At 44.4% G+C, this 26,476-nt stretch overlaps 1 protein-coding gene across 3 annotated transcripts; it reads right to left on the bottom strand.

The window, feature by feature from the left end:
- Nucleotides 1-557: 557 nt before the first annotated feature.
- LOC143989880 (uncharacterized) lies at nucleotides 558-24,633 on the bottom strand. Of its 3 annotated transcripts, none has more exons than XM_077490161.1 (5): nucleotides 24,553-24,633; nucleotides 4,457-4,584; nucleotides 2,152-4,368; nucleotides 1,938-2,035; nucleotides 558-1,848 (listed from the first exon to the last, which is right to left on the bottom strand). In XM_077490161.1, exons 3-5 carry the CDS (start codon nucleotides 2,234-2,236, stop codon nucleotides 1,564-1,566), a joined length of 468 nt encoding a protein of 155 aa, XP_077346287.1. In that variant the 5' UTR covers nucleotides 2,237-4,368; nucleotides 4,457-4,584; nucleotides 24,553-24,633; the 3' UTR covers nucleotides 558-1,563. The 3 variants fall into 3 exon arrangements, with proteins under 3 accessions (XP_077346287.1, XP_077346286.1, XP_077346288.1); XM_077490160.1 differs by lacking the exon at nucleotides 24,553-24,633 and adding an exon at nucleotides 5,720-5,976; XM_077490162.1 differs by lacking the exons at nucleotides 558-1,848; nucleotides 1,938-2,035; nucleotides 2,152-4,368; nucleotides 4,457-4,584 and adding exons at nucleotides 16,129-16,435; nucleotides 16,826-16,923; nucleotides 17,040-17,163 and having other exon boundaries at nucleotides 24,553-24,630.
- Between the last annotated feature and the right edge of the window lie 1,843 nt (nucleotides 24,634-26,476).

Genomic DNA, 26,476 nt, shown 5'->3' with positions numbered 1-26,476 from the left:
AGAGTGGACTTCTCTGAAAAACATTTCCCGCACTCAGAACAGGAATACGGCTTCTCCCCTGTGTGAGATCTTTGATGTGTGGAAAGATGGGACTTCTGTGAAAAACATTTCCCACACTCAGAACAGGAATATGGCTTCTCCCCCGTGTGAGATCTCTGATGTGTGGAAAGATGGGACTTCACTGAAAAACATTTCGCACACTCAGGACAGGAATACGGCTTCTCCCCCGTGTGAGATCTTTTATGCACATTAAGATGGTATTTAGAAGGGAAACACTTCCCGCACTCAGTACAGGAAAAGCTCTTCTCTGTTGGAAGGACGGCACCATCCCGCACAGTCTGAGGTTCCTCAGGATAAGAGGAATACGATGGTCCATCTACACTGTGTGGTGCCGGATGGACATTTGAGGTAGTCGGGTTTTCTCCTGGACTATACTGTGTGATGTCCTCATCTTCTACTTTACAGTCTGGAGACAAAGTGAGACAATCCTCTGAGGTTTTCCTCATCTCCCGTCCATCTACTAAAATAGAAATACAAAGATTATTACTAGACATCAGCTGATTGGTTGCTGCTGTGCTCCAATCACATCATCAGATATAAAATGTCCAGCTGGTAGGAAATGGGTGTAACAAAAGAGAATACATATTATGTGTATATATAGCAGTGGGGGGAGGGGAGAGAGCAGAAGTCAGGACTATGTAATGTACAACATATTTTATAAGATACAACAGATAGGACTATATAGTATCAAAATGATGTAATGTACAACATAGAGTATATAGTGCAGGGGTCAGGAGTATGTAATGTAGAATATAAAGTATACAGTGTAAGGGTCAGGACTCATAATATTGGTATTCAGTAATCAGTGGAAGATGAAATGATTACATGAGAAGAGTTGCAGAGGTCCCACACCGCTGCCTCCCATCTCCTGAGACTGCACTCAGTGACTTGGGTCTGAGACTATACAGACATATCCCTCCACCCGGCACAGCCAGCAGACAACACAACAAGTAATCCTGGGGGGATTGTTCTGTCAGAGATCTTGTCATACCCGGGTATGGGGCAGAAGACCCAAATCACATACCCCAGGCGCCTAGATCTAGTAACATCTATGGGGAAAATGAACATTTTGCTGCCAGCTGATCCCCAGAATCTCCATAAATCCAGTCTAGATACATAAATTGTGTCAGCAGCACAGAGAAGGAAGATTATCGGAGAGAAATCCAGGAATACAGGACGGGGAACACAGCTCAGGAAAGTGACCAGGGGATTACAGGCTGATATCACCCAGCCCCCGTCCTACTCTGGACCAATCAGTGAGCAGTATGGGTGGAGGAATGTATTTGGTGTTAATGACCCACCTGTGCTGATCTCTGTAGGAGTGTCCTCCTCTATAAATGTCCCCGTTATTCCATCCTCCTCCATAGACTGCTGATCATCCCTCACATACCTCTCTTCTTCTTCTGATTTCACCTCAAATTCTATATCCATTGGATCTCCACTTTAAACCAAGAAAATGAGAGAGAAAATCATCTGTAAGATAGAAGATTTATTATTCTGACATCACATAGAAAATCCACACATCATCTCTAGGAGTCCATGTTCTAGATGCTCCATCCCACCAACCTTGTAACAGTGGGGGATGGTGTGATCTTCCTGTGTGGAATCCCAGGAATACAGAGGACGGGGACATCTCTCTGGTGGGTTTCTGTAGCTGGATGACTCCACCATGGTGTCCTGGTACAGATCTTTGTGTTCTTTAAGGGACTCCTCCATCACCCCATCCTCATCATCCTCCTCTTTTATCTCTTCTTTAACTTCAACTTTAGAATCTCTCAGGTTTCCACTCTGAATATATAATAAAAATGACATCAATGGTAACAATGCAGATAATGTACAGATCCTAATGATACTATCAGTGATTGTTCCTCATCTACCTGATGATGGTGGGGGATGGTGTGACCTTCCTGTGTGGAATCCCGGGAATACAGAGGACGGGGACATCTCTCTGGTGGGTTCCCATTACTGGATCCATCTGTAGGAAACACACACACTGACTGAATACATTGTTTCTATGTGTTTATCAGATGATGGGGGATCTAGGTGGAGCCTCCGTACTGCTCTCTCCTTTACAATAAAGTCTCCTCTTACCCGGTGATGTGAGGGGCGGCTGATTGTTCATCATGACGTCCTTGTAGAGATCCTTGTGTCCTTCTAAATACTCCCACTCCTCCATGGAGAAATAGACAGTGACATCCTGACACCTTATAGGAACCTGACACACACAATGATACAGTCACCATCCAGACACATAACCTACAGGCTGATGTAGAATTTTCCCACACACTATGCAGGTTAAAAGTTTGTTTCAGGTATTCTGACATCAATACATACAATGCAGGATCAAAATTACCACTTTGCAAGTAAGGATACCAAGGGTCCGCCCACATCCTAAGAATATCAGAAAAAAAAGCCAGTTGGAGGGAGGAGCTGTGAGGTCAGTGTGATGTCATAGGACATATAGACTCTGGATGGAGGGACATTGGGAGGAGGAGCTGTGAGGTCAGTGTGATGTCATAGGACATATAGACTCTGGGTGGAGGGACATTGGGAGGAGGAGCTGTGAGGTCAGTGTGATGTCATAGGACATATAGACTCTGGGTGGAAGGACATTGGGAGGAGGAGCTGTGAGGTCAGTGTGATGTCATAGGACATATAGACTCTGGATGGAGGGACATTTGGATGGGGAGATTTGAGGGGTCCTCTATATGAGGCTCCTGTACAAACCAAATCATTGCTCCTGGGTGTGTCCTTCCTCTCCTAAACTGAAGAGTGAATTTGACCTTTACCATACAGAAATCTGTCAGGAGTCTGTGAAAGTAAGCTCTCATGTGATCAGGTGACGTGCGGAGGAACGGAGTGTAAATATCAGCCTTTATTCCATACGCATAGACCTGTCTGCTGCCTTCGACACAGTTGACCAGCTGCTCCTCCTCAGCAAACTCCACTCCCTTGGCCTCTATGATTCTGCTCTATCCTGGTTCTCCTCCCCCCTTCAGTCTATTATGAATGCTGCTGCTAGACTAATACACCTCACTAACTGATCCGTGACTGCCGCCCCTCTCTGCCAATCCCTTCACTGGCTTCCCCTCCCCCACCGTATAAAATTCAAAATGCTAACCACAACATACAAGGCCATTCACAACATCACCCCCTCCCCCCATCTACATCACCAACCTCATCTGCAGATATCGCCCAAATCATCCCCTCCGCTCCTCCCAGGACCTCCTGCTCTCTAGCTCCCTTGTTACCTCCTCTCATTCTTGTCTTCAGGACTTCTCCAGAGCCTCTCCCATCCTCTGGAACTCCCAGCCCCAGTATATCTGATCAGCTCCTAACCTGTCCATCTTTAGGAGATCCCTGAAAACTCACTTATTCAGGGAAGCCTATCCCACACCCACCTAACAACCCCATCAAATCCTTCTCTGCAGCTATTACCTTTTGTACCACCACCCCCTCCCTTTAGAATGTAAGCTCTATGAGCCGGGCCCTCCTGTACCTTCTGTATTGAACTGTACTGTAATTGTGCTGTCCCCCTCTACATTGTAAAGTGCTGTGTAAACTGTTGGCGCTATATAAATTGTGAATAATAATTATAATAATTTAAAAAGTGGACAGTCAAAAAGTCATTAATAACAGGGCTCGTTTTTTTAAGTTATAATTTTTCCCACAATTCTTGCGCATGCGCAGTAGGGAACAGGGCAGTTAAGCCATGATGCTTCACTTCCCGATTCCCTGACAGAGAATGGTGGCGGGGGAAGCTGAGAGATGAGCGATTGCTCGTCATCTGCTGCCAACATCGCTGGACCCTGGAACAGGTAAGTGTCCATTTATTAAAAGTCAGCAGCTGCAGTATTTGTAGCTGCTGACTTTTAATATTTTTTTTTTTAAGGTGCAGCTCCTCTTTTACGGTTAAACCGATACTCCTCCAATCTCATTGTGTGTCCCCGTGTCCTCTCACACCCCCTGAGATTGAAGAGCTTTTCTCCTATGCTGGGATCACCACTGAGATATGTGTAAATAGATATCATATCTCCTCCTAAGTGTCTTTTCTCCAGTGAGAATACATTTAGCTCTTGTAGTCGCTCCTCGTATTTGAGGTCCTCCAGCCTCCTAATTATGTATGGGGGATCTAGGTGGAGCCTCCGTACTGCTCTCTCCTTTACAATAAAGTCTCCTCTTACCCGGTGATGTGAGGGGCGGCTGATTGTCCATCATGACGTCCTTGTAGAGATCCTTGTGTCCTTCTAAATACTCCCACTCCTCCATGGAGAAATAGACAGTGACATCCTGACACCTTATAGGAACCTGACACACACAATGATACAGTCACCATCCAGACACATCCCTTGTCTGTTCCTGGATAATGTCCCAGAATTCCCAGAATCCTCCTCACCTCTCCTCCATCATCTCTCTGGTGACTTCTAGAATCTTCTTTGTATTTCTCTATTCTATCAGGGAGGGAGGTGGAGGCAATGTGATGGTCATATGATCTCCAGACTTCACAGGAGGAAAACTCTAGATCTGAACACAAATAGAAACCATTCAGGTCTCCATTTTATTAAAGCCCCACTTCAGACTGAGATATAATTTACCCACACAGGACCCCCACACTATGCAGGTTAAATCCTTGTTGCAGGTATTCTGATGTCATTACATAAAATGCAGGACCAACAGTCCTAGTTTGCTAGTGAGGATGCCAAGGGTCCACCCACATCCTAAGAGCATCAGAAAAAAAAGAGCTGGGTGGAGGGACATTGCTAGGAGAAGCTGTGAAGTCAGTGTGATGTCATAGGACATATAGACTCTGGATATGGAGGAGAGATGAGGAGGAGATCCAGGAATCAGGATAAAGGTCAGGACAAGCAACAGACGAGCGCATCCAAGAGATGAAGCCGGGGTCACTACACAGAAAATCAATCCAAGGAAACAACAGGCAGGACGAGGAATAGCAAGAAGGAGCTCAGAGACAAATGAGAATATTGCTCAGCCAATGGGAGATGATCTCAGCATGACTTACATAATGAAGGAGATTAGGGGGAGGGGAGGAAGTCACTTATGGTGAACATAGAGACATGGAAATTCAGCTGGTTCAGCAGGGATCGGTCACATTTCCATCCATGTGTGGTCACTGCCGGATAAAAGTCACTCCATCAGCGGCTGCAGCCAATAGCTTCATCGCTGATCTGTGTATTCTGAGAGCGGAGGATCGCCCCCCATTGTCAGAATACAATAGTGCAGCGGGGAGGATTCCCCCATCCCCCTCCAATGTGTGGATGGGGGAATCACTTCAGATTTTTCCTCTCATCCCGCTGGATGAACGATAAAACTGAACCATGTATGGCCAGCTTTGGAAGGAAGATATGAGACATTTCCTGATCTGTACAGCTGAGGACCAGGAAATGTCTCACTGTCTGTGATTAGCGCTGTGCAGTGTCGGCTTCCTGGCAGGATCGGGAATGTGGGATTTCCAACACACCGGAGCCCATCACTATTCATCATCAACTGATCCCCCCTGAAGGGGTTAATCTACATTTCCACACTATATATGTGTGTATCATCATCTGCTGGAGATAAAAGACATCACAGTGACTATGGAGGAAGAGGACGGACATGACGGGGGGTTACTGGGTGTAAATAGAAAATAAGATCTTATTACCTCCTCTGCTACGTCTTCCAACAACGTCTTCTCTCTATTTCCTCCCGACTCACCTCTCACCCGGAACTTCCTGTCTGTACAGACATCACTTCCTGTCTGTACCTGACATCACTTCCTGTCTTCAATAGAGACTTCCTGTCTTCCAAGAGTGGAGCTCCACATTTGACAGGAAACCTACATTTTTATTGTTTGTTTAATGAACTTTAATGTAACAAACATTCAATAGACATTAGAAACAATGTTTCCGGTCACATTGTCATTTCCTGATGGTATCTGGCTGCAGACTGGAGCTCCGCCCTCCACAGGAGTCATGTGACCTCCACAGATTTTTTTATTTTTTAATCAACTTTAACCCTTTCACTACCAGAGTCTTTTTTTTTTATCTTTTTCATTTTCTGCACACGTTTAAAAAATCATTGTAGGCCTGAAGATTACATAAAAAACCCCAAAACATGATATATTTTCAGAAAGCAGACACCCTAGAGAATAAAATAGTGGTAAGTTCCAATTTTTTATGTCACACGATATTACCACAAATACACTAAAGTTAATTCTAGGGCAAAGGAATGCAAGGAATTACCCAATTTTGGTAAAATATAAAAGATGAGGTTGCACCAAGTAAATAGATACTCAACATGTCACACCTTAAATTTGTGTGGCCCCTGAATGGTGACAAATTTCTGTACCCTATATTTTCTATAGGGGATGGTTCAAAAGCCCCCTATAGGTCATCAGTTTAGTGTTATGGAGGAGGTCTGGTGATAGAATTATCGCTCTCGTTCCGGTGTGTGCGGCGATATGTAACATATGTATCGCAATAAATGTTTTCAAGTGTAGGCGCCCCCACACTTGTGTTTACATTCATACGTGTGTATATGTGGAGGTGGGGGGGCCTCAACATTTTTTTGGGGGGGAATTTTATGTGCTTTGGTGTAACTTTAATGTTTTTGTTAAACCACTTCACCTCGGGAAGATTTACCCTCTTCATGACCAGGCCATTTTTTTGCGATGCAGAATAAATAATATAATATAATAAATAATAATGCTGAAGATTTTGGAGGAATTATATACAGAAGGAGGCCAAGAATTTGTTGATGAGACCCCCCCCTTCTTGACATTGGAGGGAGAGATTATCAATACGAATTTTAGACCGAAATCAAGCTTCTACCTGCACTGGAATAAGGGAAACTTCATACCCACTTTTTATGAGGTTGTGATGGAAGAGTTTAGGAAGATGTGTGGTGACAAAGGTTACAAATATAAAAAGGGACATGAAGTAGGTATGGAGGGCCCTCTGAGCAGCCTGAGAAAGAATTCAGAAATTGTAATTAGAAAAGCGGATAAAGGTGGAGACTTGGTCATACAAGATAGGGATCAATATCTGGAGGAAGCCTTTAGGCTGATTGGTGATACCAACACATACAAAGGACTCCTATGGGACCCTACTGGTAGCTATAATAATGAGCTTAAAGGGCCGTTGGACAGGACACTATTGAATCAAGGCCTGACTAAAAGCGAGCACCAATTCCTATATTCAAAACCTCCAGTGGTCCCTCACTTCTACCACATACCGAAGGTTCATAAGGACATGGAGAAGCCTCCAGATAGACCAATCATTGCAGGAATTGATAGTCTGACCAGCAATCTTGGTAGTTACATCGACCATTTTCTCCAGGGATTGGTAACCAGCCTGCCGTCATACATAAAGGGCTTGGGCCATGCCCCAGAGATTTTAACTGCGTATACATGGAAGAAAGGATACAGATGGTTATCGATCGATGTAGCGTCCCTGTATACATCTATTTGGCATGAATTCAGCCTTAGAGCCATAGAGTACTATTTGGCAGAAGCACATTTGTTCATCCCTGTACAAGCCCAATTCATATACGAGTGTATCGAGCTTACCTTGACCCACAAATACTTTTCATTTATGGATAGTTTCTTTAGGCAGGTGAAGTGCACAGCCATGGTGGCTAGGTTTACTCCCAGCTATGCAAATTTATTCATAGGGTATTGGGAGCTCAAATATATTTGGGCTAACAACCCATTTGGGAGGAACCTAGTCATACATGGTACATCGATGATGTCATTATCATTTGGAACAGTACAGATGATGAGCTGGAAGGATTTCTTGCACATTGTGCAAGGAATCACTTCGGAATCTCATTCACACATGTGGTAGATGAAAAGTTCTTGGTCTTTCTAGACCTAGAGCTACGGGCCGACGATAATGGAGTAATCCATTCAAGAACTAATTTCAAGCCGAGTGTTGGCAATTCTTACCTTCACGCCCGCAGCCATCATCATCCTAGGTGGATTATGAATGTCCCCTTTGGTCAGTTTTGTAGACTTAGGCGGACTTGTATGCTAAAAAATTATTATGAAGAACAAAGCCTGATTCTAAAAAGCAAACTTAAAGAGAAGGGGTATGAAGATGAGCACATAGAAGAAGCCTTTCAAAAATATCTACAGCTGTATGACAATGTCTGTGCAGGGGGTGAGAAATTGACAAAATATGATAGAGACCAACAACCACAAGTAAGGTTTTGTACTAGATTTAACACCAAAGTCACCATTTTACAAAAAATCTTCAGAAAAAAACTGGAAGATTCTTGAATCAGACCCCGTTTTGAAGACCAGTTTATCATGACACCCGAATCTAGTCTTTAGGAGACCCAAGGATCTAAGGAGTGTCATTGCCCCGAGTAGAGTGAAGAAGATAAGGACCATGGGGCTCAACAATCCTTGGACCACCATCTTTGACCAAAAAGACAGTTATATGTGTGGGAGTAGTAATTGTGGCAATTGTGCACATATGTGCCACAGGAAAAAAGAATGCAGTTGGAGTTGATGGCAAGGGCTATAAGATCAAGCAGTTCATCAACTGTGGCACCCCATATGTCATATATGGCCTCCTGTGCGCCTGTGGCCTCACATATGTTGGTCGGACTTCACGGGCAATGAGGACAAGGATGAATGAGCACAGAAGTAATATTTCAACAGAAAAAGACAAATATTTGGTACCAAGACATTTCAAGGAGGTCCATAATAGTAATACAGACAGCCTCAAAGCTTTTGGAATAGAGGCCATATCAAATGACTTAGATAGTGGTAAAAAGTATCAGATATTATGCACAAGAGAGGCTTTTTGGATTTTTACTTTGGGGACTTTAGCCCCCCATGGCCTGAATGAGGAAATTGAACTGCATAATGTAGTATGACTCTTGTAGTACTCACAGAGGCCCCTAGTACATGTGTTTTAGCTAAGGTGATCCTTTACTCTTACTTTTATCGCTAATCTGGTTTGGGCGTGTGGCCCCCTCTTTCTGTGATATAGATATTATCAATAGGGGCTCGGCCCAAACACCTAGTCTGGTCATACCCATGGCATTGAGCTATGTTGCCATGGGGATAGAAGGGCGCATTGAATTTTAGAACTAGATGATAAGCACAATGAGTCTTTTTGCTGCAGATATGGATAAGAGTAATGTGTGTAGATGGTAGGTTTGGATAGGGTAGTTCGATAGTGAGGTTAAAGGTATGTAATAGATTTTTAGAATAATGAATCTTTTTGTAACAATATTTTTATCTAACAGGATTTGTTTTTATAAAATATATTAGACTAAAGTGGGGTAATGGGCTCTCCGTGAAACAATGAAATATAATGACCGTATATTTATTGCTAATTGGGTATGGATATAACAATTATGTTTACTATGTACATGGAAGCTCCAATATTGCTCCTCCGGTGTATTGTCATTAATTAGCTTAGTTTCATTTTTTCAATGCACAGAGGGTTGGCGGTAATGTGTTCATAGAAGTATCTATTATTGTATTTGTATTTATTAATTTCAGTAGTTGCTGCATACATGCATGTATAGGCTTGTATTTGTATTTTTATATATGTACATGTCTATATATGTTTTAATGGTTTTTAGTATTGGTTGTACACATGCGTATATCTATATACATATCTATATACATGTAGGTGTGTGGAGGGTTTTGTACAGGTGTGGATATAAGTTTAATGCTGGGAATGCTTTTATGGAATGGTTATGGGATTTCCATTGCCTTTTAAGAAAACATTTTAAATTATTCTGTAACGACACCCCGAGTATGAAAGGGGTTAAAGCCATTTAGGACATTTAGGACATTCTATTTCCGAACCCAAAGGCAGCTACCGAACACTTCAATCAGCCGAACAAGAAACCATATGAATAACTCTCCCCCAAGTACAAGACGAGGCTCTGTATTGAGGTTCAAACAGGAATGAATTTTTATTTTGAGATCTCACACAAATATATACAGCAGGATGAAAGTACAACCTCTGACCAGAAACCTAATTAACATGAGCTAATTATCTAATCATTTAGACAGCCTAGGTGACTCAGAGACATGACCTTTAGGACAGACTTCACGTCTCCTAGCTCACCAACTATACAATACACATTATCATACATCTCAATACAGAACTCCTTCATACAATTGCATGGTTAATTAGCCCAGACAACAATGGCTGAAAGAGAAGCCACACTAGACTCATTTACATTATAGCAGACACAGGCAGAGACAGGTGGCTGGAATTGACATCAGCATCTCCTAACAGTATTTGTCCCAGCATTATGAATCAGCCACTATTTCTAATATGGCAGATACATGGTTCTTTATTTTCTTGGTCACCCTGCTCCCTCTTTGTGGGACACTCCGGCTTGATGCTGGAGGTTAATAATGTGTCCAATGACACCAGTGCTGGGGGTTAATAATGTGTCTGCTAACACCAGTGCTGGGGTTTACTAATGCGTTCGCTGACACCAGTGCTGGGTCTTAATAATGCATCTGCTGACACCAGTGCTGGGGTATAATAATGCGTCCACTGACACCAGTGCTGGGGGTAAATAATGTGTTCACTGACAACAGTGCTGGGTTTAATAATGCGTCCACTGACACCAGTGCTGGGTTTAATAATGCGTCCGCTGACACCAGTGCTAGAGTTTATTAATGCGTCCACCAACACCACTGCTGGGGGTGAATAATGCATCCGCTGACACCAGTGATGGGGTTTAATAATGCATCCGCTCACATCAGTGCTGGGGTTTAATAATGCATCCGCTCACATCAGTGCTGGGGTTTAACAATGCATCCACTGACACCAGTGATGGGGGTTAATAATGCGTCCGCTAACACCAGTGCTGGGGCTAATAATGAATCTGTTGACACCAGTGATGGGGGTTAATAATGCGTCCGCTAACACCAGTGCTGGGGCTAATAATGAATCTGTTGACACCAGTGATGGGGGTTAATAATGCGTCTGCTGACACCAGTACTGTTGTTTTTTAAGTTTGCATGCGGCCCCCAATGGGATATGAATACTTGTCTTGTGGCCTTCAGGTAATTTGAGTTTGAGACCCCTGCTCTAAAGCAAACAATGGTTAACAATAAAACAAAATAACGATATGAGATTTACGCAATAAAAAAACACTTTTTTTAACTGAAATCTATACCAAAAAGGTGAAAAAAATATATATATGCTGGAGCAAAGGAGCAATCCACTCACTGACTGCACAGGCCCCTCATGCTTGAGTATACACATTTTTTTTCCTCCTGCAGCACTGCAGGCAAGAATGTTTATATTCTGAGAGCAACACCCTGCTGCTGTCAGAAAAAACAGATCAGTGCTGCAGCTGATTGGTGTTCCTGCGAAGTAAATTACAATGGTTAAAGCGTAACTCCACTTTTGTTGAGAAAAAAACATTCCCCTCTGGGCTATCTGTATACATTGCAGGGATTATAACAATCTTTGTTGCAGATTCCTACCTTTTGTTATTCTGAAGAAATCCCTGTGTGTTAACTGTCAGCTGTGCAGCTGCAGGGCACTAATGAGGAAAGCTGCTGGGCCTGCATCCCTTTAGACGTGTTCCTATTGAAAGTATCTCTCCAAAAAATGAAATTTTTGTTTCAGGGAATGCCTGAAATCTGACTTGTATCTTAGGGCAGACTTCTGGGAAAATTGGTGAGCCAATCACACAAGCAGGAAATGATGTTTCTGGGGAGTGGTCAGTACACACTCTGTGTACAGAACAACTCCAGGTAGCCATATTGCAATGTATTCTCAGAACATTACATTGGCTGCAGATTGAAAAGGAAAGGTCATTTTTAATAACATTCAATTACAATATGATTAGTGTCACAATTATATGCGCTATATTATTTTTTTTTATTTGCTTTTTTTGCCAGGCAAGTGGAGTTACCCTTTAACCACTTCACGCAAATTGCTGTACCCGTACCTCGGTACTTTGACGCTAAATACCATTGTTATGGCAGCAGCTAGCTTACATAGTTACATATTAGAAGAGGTTGAAAAAAGACAAAAGTACAACCTATGTGTGTGATTATATGTCAGTATTACATTGTATATCCTGTATGTTGCTGTTGTTCAAGTTATTATCTAATAGTTTCTTGAAACTATTGATGCTCCCGCTGAGACCACCGCCTGTGGAAGGGAATTCCACATCCTTACCGCTCCTACAGTAAAGAACCCTCTATGTAGTTTAAGGTTAAACCTCTTTTCTTCTCATTTTAATGAGGGGCCACAAGTCTTGTTACACTCCCTTCTGCGAAAATGTTTTCTCCCTAGGTGACACAGAACCCTGATCACTTGACTCCACCCAAATATATAGGTTCTCCCAGCAGGCCAAGGGATTCAAGAAAACCCCTGCCCATTGGCTGAGATACCCCATATACCCATAACCTGGCCTTGGGTTGCCCTTCTCATATCATATGGTGATCAGGATATTGATCCATACAGACACTATACTAGTAATGGCAGTGATCAGGATATTGATCCATACAGACACTATACTAGTAATGGCAGTGATCAGGATATTGATCCATACAGACACTATACTAGTAATGGCGGTGATCAGGATATTGATCCATACAGACACTATACTAGTAATGGCGGTGATCAGGATATTGATCCATACAGACACTATACTAGTAATGGTGGTGATCAGGATATTGATCCATACAGACACTATACTAGTAATGTTGGTGATCAGGATATTGATCCATACAGACACTATACTAGTAATGGCGGTGATCAGGATATTGATCCATACAGACACTATACTAGTAATGGTGGTGATCAGGATATTGATCCATACAGCCACTATACTAGTAATGGCGGTGATCAGGATATTGATCCATACAGACACTATACTAGTAATGGCGGTGATCAGGATATTGATCCATACAGACACTATACTAGTAATGGCGGTGATCAGGATATTGATCCATACAGACACTATACTAGTAATGGTGGTGATTAGGATTCTATAGTGTGAGTGCGATAGTGTGCGGACAATCTAATGCTAGCTGACCCTGGCACTATCTGATGTAACAAGTGACCATAATACAGCGATTGGTGAAAAATACTGTACACTGACACTGTACTAATGGCACTGGTTGGGTGACAGGGGTGATCAAAGGGTGAATGAGGGCAATCAATGCGGTTAAATGTGCCAATCTAAGGTGTGTGGGTGTAAAGTGTGGTGATTATACTCACATTGTGGTGTTCTCTTCTCTTCCTGAACAGAAAAGGACTCGGGAAGAGAAGAAATCACAAGATAGCTCCCCGTGTTTACAAAATAAAACACAGGAGTGATTTGTCATTGGCTGCAGGTGATCAGCAGGGTACGGGGCAAAATCATTGGCTGTGACCTGCTGACAAACTTGTCCTACAGCCAATGACAGTGGAGGTTTCTGGGTGTGCGCGTGCATGGGTGCGGACCCGGAAGAAAGCCATGACATAAAAGTACATTACCAGACCTGTATGAGCCGCCCATCCATTGTATTTTTACAACACTTCATCCATGTCTTTGGTGATCTCTGATCTCCTTATCAACTGTTTCTTCCATGATGAAGATCAGCCATGGAGTATATCTGAGGTGTATATCAGGGTGTGCTTCTTCCCCGCATGAGAGCTGTGATGTCCAACAACATTGATATAGAAAACATTTCCCACACTCAAGGCACTAATACACCTCGAGGGTTGTGTGGGATCCCCGATGTACAGGAAGACAGGACTTCTGTGAGGAACAATTCCCTCACTCAGGACAGGAATACGGCTTCTCTCCCGTGTGAGATCTCTGATGTGTGGAAAGATTGGACTTTTTTGAAAAACATTTCCCACACTCCGGACAGGAATATGGCTTCTCCCCTGTGTGAGATCGTTGATGTGTGGAAAGATTGGACTTTTTTGAAAAACATTTTCCACACTCAGGACAGGAATATGGCTTCTCCCCCGTGTGAGATCTCTGATGTGTGTAAAGACTGGACGTCTGTGTAAAACATTTCCCGCACTCAGGACAGGAAAACGGCTTCTCTCCCGTGTGAGATCTTTGATGTGTGTAAAGATTGGACGTCTGTGAAAAACATTTCCCACACTCAGGACAGGAATACGGCTTCTCCCCTGTGTGAGATCTCTGATGTGTGTAAAGACTGGAATTCCGTGAAAAACATTTCCCACACTCAAAACAGGAAAATGGCTTCTCCCCCGTGTGAGATCTCTGATGTGCGGAAAGACTGGACTTCTGTGAAAAACATTTCCCACACTCAGGACAGGAATACGGCTTCTCTCCTGTGTGAAATCTTATATGCACAATAAGATGGGATTTAGAAGGGAAACACTTCCTGCACTCAGTACAGGAAAAGCTCTTCTCTGTTGGAAGGACGGCCCCGTCCCTCACAGTCTGAGGTTCCTCAGGATAAGAGGAATACGATGGTCCATCTACACTGTGTGGTGCCGGATGGACATTTGAGGGAGTCGGGTTTTCTCCTGGACTATACTGTGTGATGTCCTCATCTTCTACTTTACAGTCTGGAGACAAAGTGAGACAATCCTCTGAGGTTTTCCTCATCTCCCGTCCATCTACTAAAATAGAAATACAAAGATTATTACTAGACATGAGCTGATTGGTTCCCCTAAACCAGGACTCCGCCCACATCAGGCAGCTTTGTCTCTGAGGATCTTACAATTCCCCCCTCAAGGTAACTAGTAAATGGGTCCTCTGATCTCCTACCAGATCATTTCTTTATTCATGGACCTTAGTCAGAGAGTGAGGAAACAACGAGAACTGTCTTTTATAGGAGTGACAGTGATGAGGGGATTATAGGACAAGTGTCCCCTCCCCCTCTATCACTCATTGCCATCTTCCCAACACAAGAAGTCCTGCACTTCCTTATTTAGTCCATGATTTAGTCATGAATAACAGCGGGGCTGAGCCCCACCAGAGGTCAGAGAGTGAGGATGGGGGGAGAACAACCAAGATGAAGACTGGACTGATCCTGAAGACCCCCATCATTGGGTTATTGACTCCTCCCTCATTATCACTTTCTGTTTAAGGTTCCAAAGTCTGAGGATGTTATCACATTATTATCAACATGTAAAAGTCTGTGCTCCAATCACATCATCCGATATAAAATGTCCAGCTGGTAGGAAATGGGTGTAACAAAATGGAATACATATTATGTGTATATATAGCAGTGGGGGGAGGGGAGAGAGCAGAAGTCAGGACTATGTAATGTACAACATATTGTATAAGATACAACAGATAGGACTATATAGTATCAGAATGATGTAATGTACAACATAGAGTATATAGTGCAGGGGTCAGGAGTATGTAATGTAGAATATAAAGTATACAGTGTAGGGGTCAGGACTCATAATATTGGTATTCAGTGATCAGTGGAAGATGAAATGATTACATGAGACAAGTTGCAGAGGTCCCACACCGCTGCCTCCCATCTCCTGAGACTGCACTCAGTGACTTGGGTCTGAGACTATACAGACATATCCCTCCACCCGGCACAGCCAGCAGACAACACAACAAGTAATCCTGGGGGGATTGTTCTGTCAGAGATCTTGTCATACCCGGGTATGGGGCAGAAGACCCAAATCACATACCCCAGGTGCCTAGATCTAGTAACATCTATGGGGAAAATGAACATTTTGCTGCCAGCTGATCCCCAGAATCTCCATAAATCCAGTCTAGATACATAAATTGTGTCGGCAGCACAGAGAAGGAAGATTATCGGAGAGAAATCTAGGAATACAGGACGGGGAACACAGCTCAGGAAAGTGACCAGGGGATTACAGGCTGATATCACCCAGCCCCCGCCCTACTCTGGACCAATCAGTGAGCAGTATGGGTGGAGGAATGTATTTAGTGTTAATGACCCACCTGTGCTGATCTCTGTAGGAGTGTCCTCCTCTATAAATGTCCCCGTTATTCCATCCTCCTCCATAGACTGCTGATCATCCCTCACATACCTCTCTTCTTCTTCTGATTTCACCTCAATTTCTATATCCATTGGATCTCCACTCTAAACCAAGAAAATGAGAGAGAATATCATCTGTAAGATAGAAGATTTATTATTGTGACATCACATAGAAAATCCACACATTATCTCCATGAGTCTGTGTTTTACAAGCTCCGTCCCACCAACCTTGAGGTAACAGTGGGGGATGGTGTGATCTTCCTGTGTGGAATCCCGGGAATACAGAGGACGGGGACATCTCTCTGGTGGGTTCCTGGTATTTGGTGGCTCCATCATATCCTTGTGTCCTTCTGAAAACTCCTCCATCACTCCATACTCCTCATCCTCCTCTTTATACTCTTCTTTAACATCAATATTATCATCCCCGAGGTTTCCACTCTGAATATATAATAAAACATTCATTGTAACAATCATGCTGTGTATAAATCAGAACTACCAATAATTGTCACTCATCTACCTGATGATGGTGGGGGATGGTGTGATCTTCCTGTGTGGAATCCCGGGAATACAGAGGACGGGGACATCTCTCTGGTGGGTTCCTGGTATTATGTGGCCCCATCATGAAATCCTTATACAGATCCGCGTTTCCTTCAAAAAACTCCTTCATCGCCCTATACTGCTCATCCGCCATTTTAAACTCTTCTTGAGCATCAACTTTAGGATCTCTCAGGTTTCCACTCTGAATATATAATAAAAATGACATCAATGGTAACAATGCAGATAATGTACAGATCCTAATGATACTATCAGTGATTGTTCCTCATCTACCTGATGATGGTGGGGGATGGTGTGACCTTCCTGTGTGGAATCCCGGGAATACAGAGGACGGGGACATCTCTCTGGTGGGTTCCCATTACTGGATCCATCTGTAGGAAACACACACACTGACTGAATACATTGTTTCTATGTGTTTATCAGATGATGGGGGATCTAGGTGGAGCCTCCGTACTGCTCTCTCCTTTACAATAAAGTCTCCTCTTACCCGGTGATGTGAGGGGCGGCTGATTGTCCATCATGACGTCCTTGTAGAGATCCTTGTGTCCTTCTAAATACTCCCACTCCTCCATGGAGAAATAGACAGTGACATCCTGACACCTTATAGGAACCTGACACACACAATGATACAGTCACCATCCAGACACATAACCTACAGGCTGATGTAGAATTTTCCCACACACTATGCAGGTTAAAAGTTTGTTTCAGGTATTCTGACATCAATACATACAATGCAGGATCAAAATTACCACTTTGCAAGTAAGGATACCAAGGGTCCGCCCACATCCTAAGAATATCAGAAAAAAAAGCCAGTTGGAGGGAGGAGCTGTGAGGTCAGTGTGATGTCATAGGACATATAGACTCTGGATGGAGGGACATTGGGAGGAGGAGCTGTGAGGTCAGTGTGATGTCATAGGACATATAGACTCTGGATGGAGGGACATTGGGAGGAGGAGCTGTGAGGTCAGTGTGATGTCATAGGACATATAGACTCTGGGTGGAAGGACATTGGGAGGAGGAGCTGTGAGGTCAGTGTGATGTCATAGGACATATAGACTCTGGATGGAGGGACATTTGGATGGGGAGATTTGAGGGGTCCTCTATATGAGGCTCCTGTACAAACCAAATCATTGCTCCTGGGTGTGTCCTTCCTCTCCTAAACTGAAGAGTGAATTTGACCTTTACCATACAGAAATCTGTCAGGAGTCTGTGAAAGTAAGCTCTCATGTGATCAGGTGACGTGCGGAGGAACGGAGTGTAAATATCAGCCTTTATTCCATACGCATAGACCTGTCTGCTGCCTTCGACACAGTTGACCAGCTGCTCCTCCTCAGCAAACTCCACTCCCTTGGCCTCTATGATTCTGCTCTATCCTGGTTCTCCTCCCCCCTTCAGTCTATTATGAATGCTGCTGCTAGACTAATACACCTCACTAACTGATCCGTGACTGCCGCCCCTCTCTGCCAATCCCTTCACTGGCTTCCCCTCCCCCACCGTATAAAATTCAAAATGCTAACCACAACATACAAGGCCATTCACAACATCACCCCCTCCCCCCATCTACATCACCAACCTCATCTGCAGATATCGCCCAAATCATCCCCTCCGCTCCTCCCAGGACCTCCTGCTCTCTAGCTCCCTTGTTACCTCCTCTCATTCTTGTCTTCAGGACTTCTCCAGAGCCTCTCCCATCCTCTGGAACTCCCAGCCCCAGTATATCTGATCAGCTCCTAACCTGTCCATCTTTAGGAGATCCCTGAAAACTCACTTATTCAGGGAAGCCTATCCCACACCCACCTAACAACCCCATCAAATCCTTCTCTGCAGCTATTACCTTTTGTACCACCACCCCTCCCTTTAGAATGTAAGCTCTATGATCCGGGCCCTCCTGTACCTTCTGTATTGAACTGTACTGTAATTGTGCTGTCCCCCTCTACATTGTAAAGTGCTGTGTAAACTGTTGGCGCTATATAAATTGTGAATAATAATTATAATGATTTAAAAAGTGGACAGTCAAAAAGTCATTAATAACAGGGCTCGTTTTTTTAAGTTATAATTTTTCCCACAATTCTTGCGCATGCGCAGTAGGGAACAGGGCAGTTAAGCCATGATGCTTCACTTCCCGATTCCCTGACAGAGAATGGTGGCGGGGGAAGCTGAGAGATGAGCGATTGCTCGTCATCTGCTGCCAACATCGCTGGACCCTGGAACAGGTAAGTGTCCATTTATTAAAAGTCAGCAGCTGCAGTATTTGTAGCTGCTGACTTTTAATATTTTTTTTTTTAAGGTGCAGCTCCTCTTTTACGGTTAAACCGATACTCCTCCAATCTCATTGTGTGTCCCCGTGTCCTCTCACACCCCCTGAGATTGAAGAGCTTTTTTCCTATGCTGGGATCACCACTGAGATATGTGTAAATAGCTATCATATCTCCTCCTAAGTGTCTTTTCTCCAGTGAGAATACATTTAGCTCTTGTAGTCGCTCCTCGTATTTGAGGTCCTCCAGCCTCCTAATTAATTTAGTTGCCTTTCTTTGGACTCTCTCCAGCTCCAGCACATCCCTTCCGAGGACTGGAGACCAAAACTCCACAGAATCCTCCAGATGTGACCAGAGTTTTATAAAGTGGTAGAATTATAGTTTTATCTCCGGAGAAAATGACCGGTTACACTTACCGATAACGGTGTTTCTGGGAAGTCTTCCAGGACGGCACCTTGAGAGATAAATGGTCCTACCTGACAAGAAACACAAAGAAGGAGGAAAAACCCCGGCCCCTCCCTGTGCTCCTCAGTTGTGAAAAAGTATTGACCCACACCAGTGCACAAGAGTGAGAACCACCCTAAATGTTCATACAACACCAACACACAAAAAACGGGTGGGAAGTAGACCTGCCGTCCTGGAAGACTTCCCAAAAACACAGTTATCGGTAAGTGTAACTGGTCATTTTCTCAAGTCGTTCTCCAGGACGGCACTCTGAGAGAAGAGCAAGTAGCTCAGGCCTACCTTAGGGCAGGGCAACGGCCTGTAGAACCTTTCTACCGAATGCCAAATCCTGAGGTGACAGCAGTTCCACCCTGTAGTGCCTCAGAAAAGTGTTCTGGCTTCTCCACGTCCACGTCTCCACTTCTACCGATGCTCCAGCCCTTTCTGCCCAAGAGGTCGCCAGAGACTGTGTAGAGTGTGCCTTAAGGCTAATGGGAACCGCTTTACCAGCCTACTCATAGGCCACAGAAATGGTCTGCCTAATCCACCTTGCTATGCTTGCTTTTGATGCTTGCAGATCCTTCTTCTGGCCGCAAAAACCAACTAATAAGTGAAGGACCTTCTAAAATCCTTTGCGCTCTCTAAATAAATTAACAGACACCATCAGACATCTAAACAATGAAATTAACTTTCCTCCTTGTTCTGAAGATTGGCACAAAATGAAGGAAGGAGGATCTCCTGCGTCATGTGGACCATGAGGCCACTTTTAGAAGGTACAGGGAATCGTGCCGGAGAATAATCTCTGGAGATTACCTATCCTCCTTGCTGCTGTAATGGCCAGAAGGAAGGTTGTTTTAAGGGCAAGTAATTAAAGCAGGATACAAGCCAAGGGCTCAAACGGTGCCTTGGTCAGGGCTCCGAGGACTAGGGTAAGATCCTATGGTGGAAATTGGTTTATTTGCACCGGGGACATCCTCTCCCTAGTCGACAAAAATCTCTTGATCATTGGGTTCGGTGCCAGTCTCCTGTCCAAAAAAACTGGACAAGGCTGCCACCTGGACCCTGAGAGTCTTAGTAGCTAGACCCTGATCCGTGCCATCCTGGAGGAAATCCAGGATTGCAGGGATCTCCTGCTGGGAAGTCCCCCTCGCCTAACACCATGCAAGAAGTCTCCCCAGAATTTGTCATAAATACGCCTGGTAACCGGCTTCCTACTCTGTAACATGGTGTCAATTACTCTCTCTGAACACCCCCTCTGCCGCAGGCTCTCCCTTTCAATCACCAAGCCGCTAGCTTGAAGAAACCAAGGTTTGGGTGGCAAATTTCAACATTGCAGACCCCCTTTATATGCACTGCTGAGATTGAGGGGATCCTCTCTTCTGTCCACTTCAGGAGTTCTAGAGTCAGGCCCAAAAGAGCGCGGGACCTGGTATTAGATCGTGACTCTGGTTGTAAACCAAAAGGTCATCCAGATAGGGGGATGAGCTCTATTCCTTGGAGATGGAGGTGCAAAACCACCTCCCTTGAATTTACTATAAGGTGGTACTTTCCCGAGTGCTTTGGGAGCACAAAGATGTGAGAATAAAACCCTCGACTGCGTTGCTCAACTGGGACAAGTACTATAACACCCAGCTCTGCCAGCTGCCTGACGCTGTGAAGGAGACCCACCGCTTTCTGCTGATCTCTGGGTAGGCGGTTTTGAAGGAAGCTTGGGGAAGGTGGGGAGAGTAGTTCCAGCCTGTAGCCCTCTCTTATTATCTGTAGGATGTGGGGGCTTTGAGTGATCCTTTCCCACTGAGTGACAAAGTGAGAGAGCCCCCCCCCCCACCCTGACGTCACTTGGTATCTTTGTCAGTGGATTTTGGGCCGGAAAAGAGGAGGCCTCCTTTTTGCTTGCCCTTATCAACTCCCCATTTCTTGCCTCCCTTTTTATCCCTGAATCAGTTCTTAACCTGGGGGCCTCTAAAAAATCTTCCCCCATCTTTCTCAGGCTTTACCGGAAACTTCTCTGTAGACCTAGAAAGGGCCTGGTCCAACCCAAAACCAAAGAGTAGGGAACCATCAAAAGGTAGAACACACAAAATTCAGGTTTAGCGGTCGTATGTACTGTTTTGACTGCTGTGTCTGCCAAGTAGGCCACGGCTCTACTAATCACCTCTAAGGAGACCTGTTTGGACTTGCAAATTTGCGACACATAGTCCATCAACTTTGTGACCCACATGTCTGCGTTCCTGGCAACACAGGCTGATGCCAAGGGTGGACTCATGGCATTGGCCTCCCAGGCCCTGAGCAGAAGAGTCTCGGACCATTGGTCCATTTGGTCCCTGATATTGCCTGCATCCTCAAAGGAGAGGTCAGATTGTTTGGACGCCTGTGATAGGGAAGCATCTAGTCTTAAAAAATATTTCCTCCCGTCCGGATGCTGGGCCTAATGTCCCAGCTATGGCAGCTCTGGCATAAAGTGTCCCGCCCAGGCGTTCTTCAATCTGAATGCTCAGTGATGAACTCCTTTATCACCCTAAGATACCGTCTAGCCTGACCCACCAGATGTTCTGGCCCGGGGCCTCACGGAATTTATTCCACTTCAGACACCTGGTGAACCCCAGAACCCGTAAGCTGCTGGCGTTCCCGGAGCTCCAAACCAAACACGACTTACCACAACAGATGTTTTTTAGCTACCTACAAATCAGATATTTTGCCCAGACCATAGCCCCGAACTTACAATTTTCCCCACCCTCTCCGTTTGAACAGATTATACTGGGGGGGCGAGACCGTAGGGGCCTGATCTCGGATATATATCAGCTTCTCAATGCATACCAGATAGCCACAAAGGGCAAGCACGCTTACATGATAAGGTGGGAGAGAGAGCTGGGTGATGAACTCCCCCTGGAGGCTTGGCAGATGGTTTGGAGGCAGGCAGCCAAGAGTTCTATGTGCACTCTATATAAGGAAAACGCATACAAGATCCTTTACTCTTGGCATTACACTCCTGCGGTTCTTCACACAATCTATCCCTCTTCCTCTGATAGATGCTGGCAATGCCATAGTAGCAGGGGCTCTCTCTTCCACATTTACTGGACATGCCCCCTGATAGCCCCATATTGGACTTGCGTCCGACAGCTTCTGACTCGCCTCTTTGAAACCCCTATACCATTTACTTCAAAACTCTTTCTGTTTGGCCTCTCTCAGCCACAATTAGCTAAACCGGGGAAGAAGCTGCTTAGACATGTACTTACAGCAGCTCGATGCCAAATTGCCCTCAACTGGAAAAAAAATGCCCCCCCTTCCCAAGAAGCCCTGTACACCAGGATAAAAGACGTTGAACTTATGGAAAAAATGACGGCCAGAATTAGGGATAGATTGGACGAGCACGATGCAATCTGGGAGCGGTGGCGTCTACGGGAGGACACGCGGTGAGCGGGTATGGGGGCCGGGACGGATGTCTAATATTCTATCTTCCTCTTATTACTCTCTTCCCTTCTTTCCCCCTTTCCTCTTTTCTTGTCTCTAAGCTCTGTTGTTTTTTATGCTGCAGGCTGTTACTGCAGGGTTATACGTGTCACTAGCATTGTACATTATCTCACGACATTCTTTCTTTTTGCATGTCTACGTACTCTTAACCTTGCGAGCTTGCTAATAAAAACTGTTAATTGAAAATATATATATATATTTCATCCTCTTCCTCCTTGAAGGGCACCTGCATTTCCAGGTCTTATATTTTAAGAGCTTCCTTTCAGGCTCCTTCCATTCTCTCGGAATGAGGGCCTGGTGGATTGGGAGAAGCCTGGATTGGTGTTTAACCAGGCCTCTATACATTCTGTCCTGGGCAGAAGACTGAGCTGTAGACCTTTGTATCTCTTGTGAGGCATACACTGCAGCACATGGGATACAGAAAACAGGACATGGGGTGCAGGGGAAGGGTAGATGGTGCAGAATGCAGGACATGGGGAGCAAGGTACAGAAGAAGGGTGAAGGGCATGTGGTGCAGAATGCATGACATGGGGTGCAGGGTACTGGAGAAGGATGCAGGTCACTGCAGGATATGGGATACAGGATAAGGGTGCAGAATGCAGGACATGGAGTGCAGGGGAAGGGTAGAGGGTGCAGAATGGAGAACACGGGGTACAGGGTATCAGAAAAGGGTGTAGGTCATCTCAGTTCCGTCAGGATGCAGGACAAGGGTGCAGAACACAGGTCATGGGGTGCAGGATGCTGAACATAGCACATGAGGTGCTGGAGAAGGATGCAGAACATGGGGTTCAGGGTGCAAAACACAGGACATGGGGTGCAGGATACAGGACATGGAGTGCAGAATTCAGGAGAGTAATCCAATCCCCCTCCCCCTGTGTCCTCCTGCATGTTCTGTACATCTCCCCCAGCAGTGTGTGAGAGCAGAGTGGATGGAGAGGACATCTTGTGTACATAAAGCAGCATGTCCCTCCCTGGCTGGTTGCTTTGCAGGCTTGTCCTGGTTCCTCCTGTAAGGACTCTGTAGTCCTGTTTCTCAGCACCTTGTGGGGATCTTTGTGGCAGTGCCAAGGTGGCGCCATGTTGGAGATTCGGTCCCGCTCCTTCCTCCCTGTTCTGTCGGAGGGCTCTGCAGGGACACAGGCAGCTGTGAGAGGAAGCAGGAGCCGATGGTGACAGTAATGCGGCCGTGAAAAGGAGAAAGATCGGCAGCGGGAGCTCAGTGAGATGAGTCCTCTCATGCCGCTGTCCTGTCCAGTCCACCCCTGACTTCACAGGTCGGGTGCCATCATCTCCCCCTCCTCCCCTCACCCTCCCGCCTGGCCCCGCTCCGAACCACATTCCTGTCTGAATAATGTGTCCGGGCTTCAGGCAGAAACATTATTCAGACCAACAGAGAGAATGGGCTGACAAGAGCCCAGGGGCCAGGACTCCATTTCTAGTCACCATGGTGACCTGGGATTTGTTGAGTCCTGACTTATGGTGACCATAGAGACATGGAAATTCAGCGGGTTCAGCAGGGATCGGTCACATTTCCATCCATGTGTGGTCACTGCCGGATAAAAGTCACTCCATCAGCACCTGCAGCCAATAGCTTCATCACTGATCTGTGTATTCTGAAAGCGGAGGAGCGCCCCCCATTGTCAGAATACAATAGTGCAGCGGGGAGGATTCCCCCATCCCCCTCCAATGTGTGGATGGGGGAATCACTTCAGTTTTTTCCTCTCATCCCGTTGGATGAACGATAAAACTGAACCATGTATGGCCAGCTTTGGAAGGAAGATTTATTAATCATTGAATGAGCCCCCTGAAGGGGGTTAATCTACATATTACCTCCTCTGCCGCCAAATCCAGCAACGTCTCCTCTCTACGTCCTTCCTAATGGAATGTTCTTTGTTCTCTCTGTAGCTGACATCACTTCCTGTCTTCCATAGACACTTCCTGTCTTCCAAAGAGACTTCCTGTCTTCCATAGAGACTTCCTGTCTGGGTAGAAGTGAGATCACCACCTTGTGGAGATCAGAGGAACTGCAGAAATGTCTGGTAGTGTGAACACGGCCTTGTGCTGTGTGTGTATGTACTGTATATCCTTATAGATGGGTCATCTCCACTCCCACCAAGGGGGATAGAAATATATTACTGCTGGGGGGAGACATATTGGCCCCTTTGATTTTGCAGTAAAATTGATGTCAGATTTAGTCATGTAGAACATCTGTTATATGGATACAAAGAGCCCCAGCCGAGAGTAAAGGGTGGAAATGGCTCCTGATCCCCAGATTTGGGCAATTATGTCACCAATATAAATAGAATAAAACCTGCGCTATGTGTAACAACTCAAATACCTACAGAAATAACTTATACCGGACTGCTGCTGTAACAAAGGTAAGTGTTCCCTTTATCAACTAGAAGAGCATTATGTGTCACAGCGCTGTCCTATTGTGTGTGCACATAAATCATCACAAATACACTAAAATATGTGGAGACATTCATATATAAAGTGCTAGGGGCTCAAATAATATTCTCTGCAGATCTACTGCGTCTGCTTTACACCTACTTCAATGATCTTATATTATTTGCTGCTATATTAAATAAAGTAAAATCTGTGCAAATTCATGTAAACATACAATATTTTGTGCTCAATATATTGTTCTCTGCAAGTCCACTGCTTCCACTTTGCATCTACTTGAAAAAACTGATTTTGCAAAATTAAAAATCTACAAATCAATAAAAATCACCAGTAAGGGGGCAGAAAAGTAGTGGTGCGCAGTACTGTGGTGAAGAGTCTGGTCAGAACAGGTTAATAGATTCAATACGTGCTCAAATGATTAGGTGATAAATATACTGTTGTCTAAACTAAAAGGTAATGTATAAACCGTAAGAAACAATATATGTGTTTAGAGAATAGTGAGGAGCTCTCACTGCTATACCGTAGTAGTATTTTGAATAATGATCAAGTGGATATAGGAAAGTACTAATAATTAAAGCTGGTGATTCCCAATGCGATTTTATAAATTTAGCAAAGTTGCATAAAGTGACAGTGCTGGGTATGAAGAAGGTCCGTGAAAGCAACTACTACGTCATAAAGTGACTAAAATAATATATATAAAACAGTGGACGAGATATAAAGTGATTCGCAATGCGATTTGTTAAGACTGACAGAATCGCATAAAAGTGCTAGTGCTGGACAATAAATAGGTCCGTGAGAATATCTACTAAACCAAGATATATATATAACAGTATACAAAGAACAGTCACTAGCTAAATAAAACAAAAATGCAAATAATGGTTGACTTGTGACTGAAAAAAATCGCAAAAAGTGTCAAAGCCAAGGGAGGGTTAAACAGAGTGACTCTGTGCAGGTGTCCTATACCATAGAATTTAGTATCAGTGCAGTGAACTCAATAATAACATAGAACAAAAAAAAAAAAAATGATCAGATTGTTGAATCAAAACAAAAGACGCATAAACAATCCTGGTGTTGGTGGGAGGGAAAGAACCCTCTAGGAATAGTCCAAAAAAGAAGGAGTTGTGCACAATATTTAAAACTTTATAAATAAAGGAAAATTGAACAATGATCTTAGTTAGAAATGTCCATTCAGCTTGTGCGACAAACAGTGCTGGTGCTTTAAATATATGTGCACTATAAAGTAACAATTTAAACGGTGGTGGTAATGGTGATGGTGGATGTATCCCACGTGGTCCTGTGTGATCGAAATATGGGTGTCCCCTTACCTTACAGCTGTAAGGTAACAGCATAT

The sequence above is a fragment of the Lithobates pipiens genome, unplaced genomic scaffold (assembly GCF_037356315.1).
Source record: "Lithobates pipiens isolate NorthernLeopardFrog02 unplaced genomic scaffold, aLitPip1_a1.2 Scaffold_18, whole genome shotgun sequence".
NCBI classification, from domain to species: Eukaryota; Metazoa; Chordata; class Amphibia; order Anura; family Ranidae; genus Lithobates; species Lithobates pipiens.
This window is presented reverse-complemented; position numbering and strand designations above follow the sequence as displayed.

Excerpts from the sequence above, each read along its gene's own strand:
- LOC143989880 (XM_077490161.1), bottom strand. The coding sequence starts at position 2,236 with ATGGAGGAGTGGGAGTATTTAGAAGGACACAAGGATCTCTACAAGGAC. Across the intron at positions 2,036-2,151 it reads GCCGCCCCTCACATCACCGG|ATGGATCCAGTAATGGGAAC; the intron begins GTAAGAGGAGAC and ends TGTTTCCTACAG. Across the intron at positions 1,849-1,937 it reads CCATCCCCCACCATCATCAG|AGTGGAAACCTGAGAGATTC; the intron begins GTAGATGAGGAA and ends TTATATATTCAG.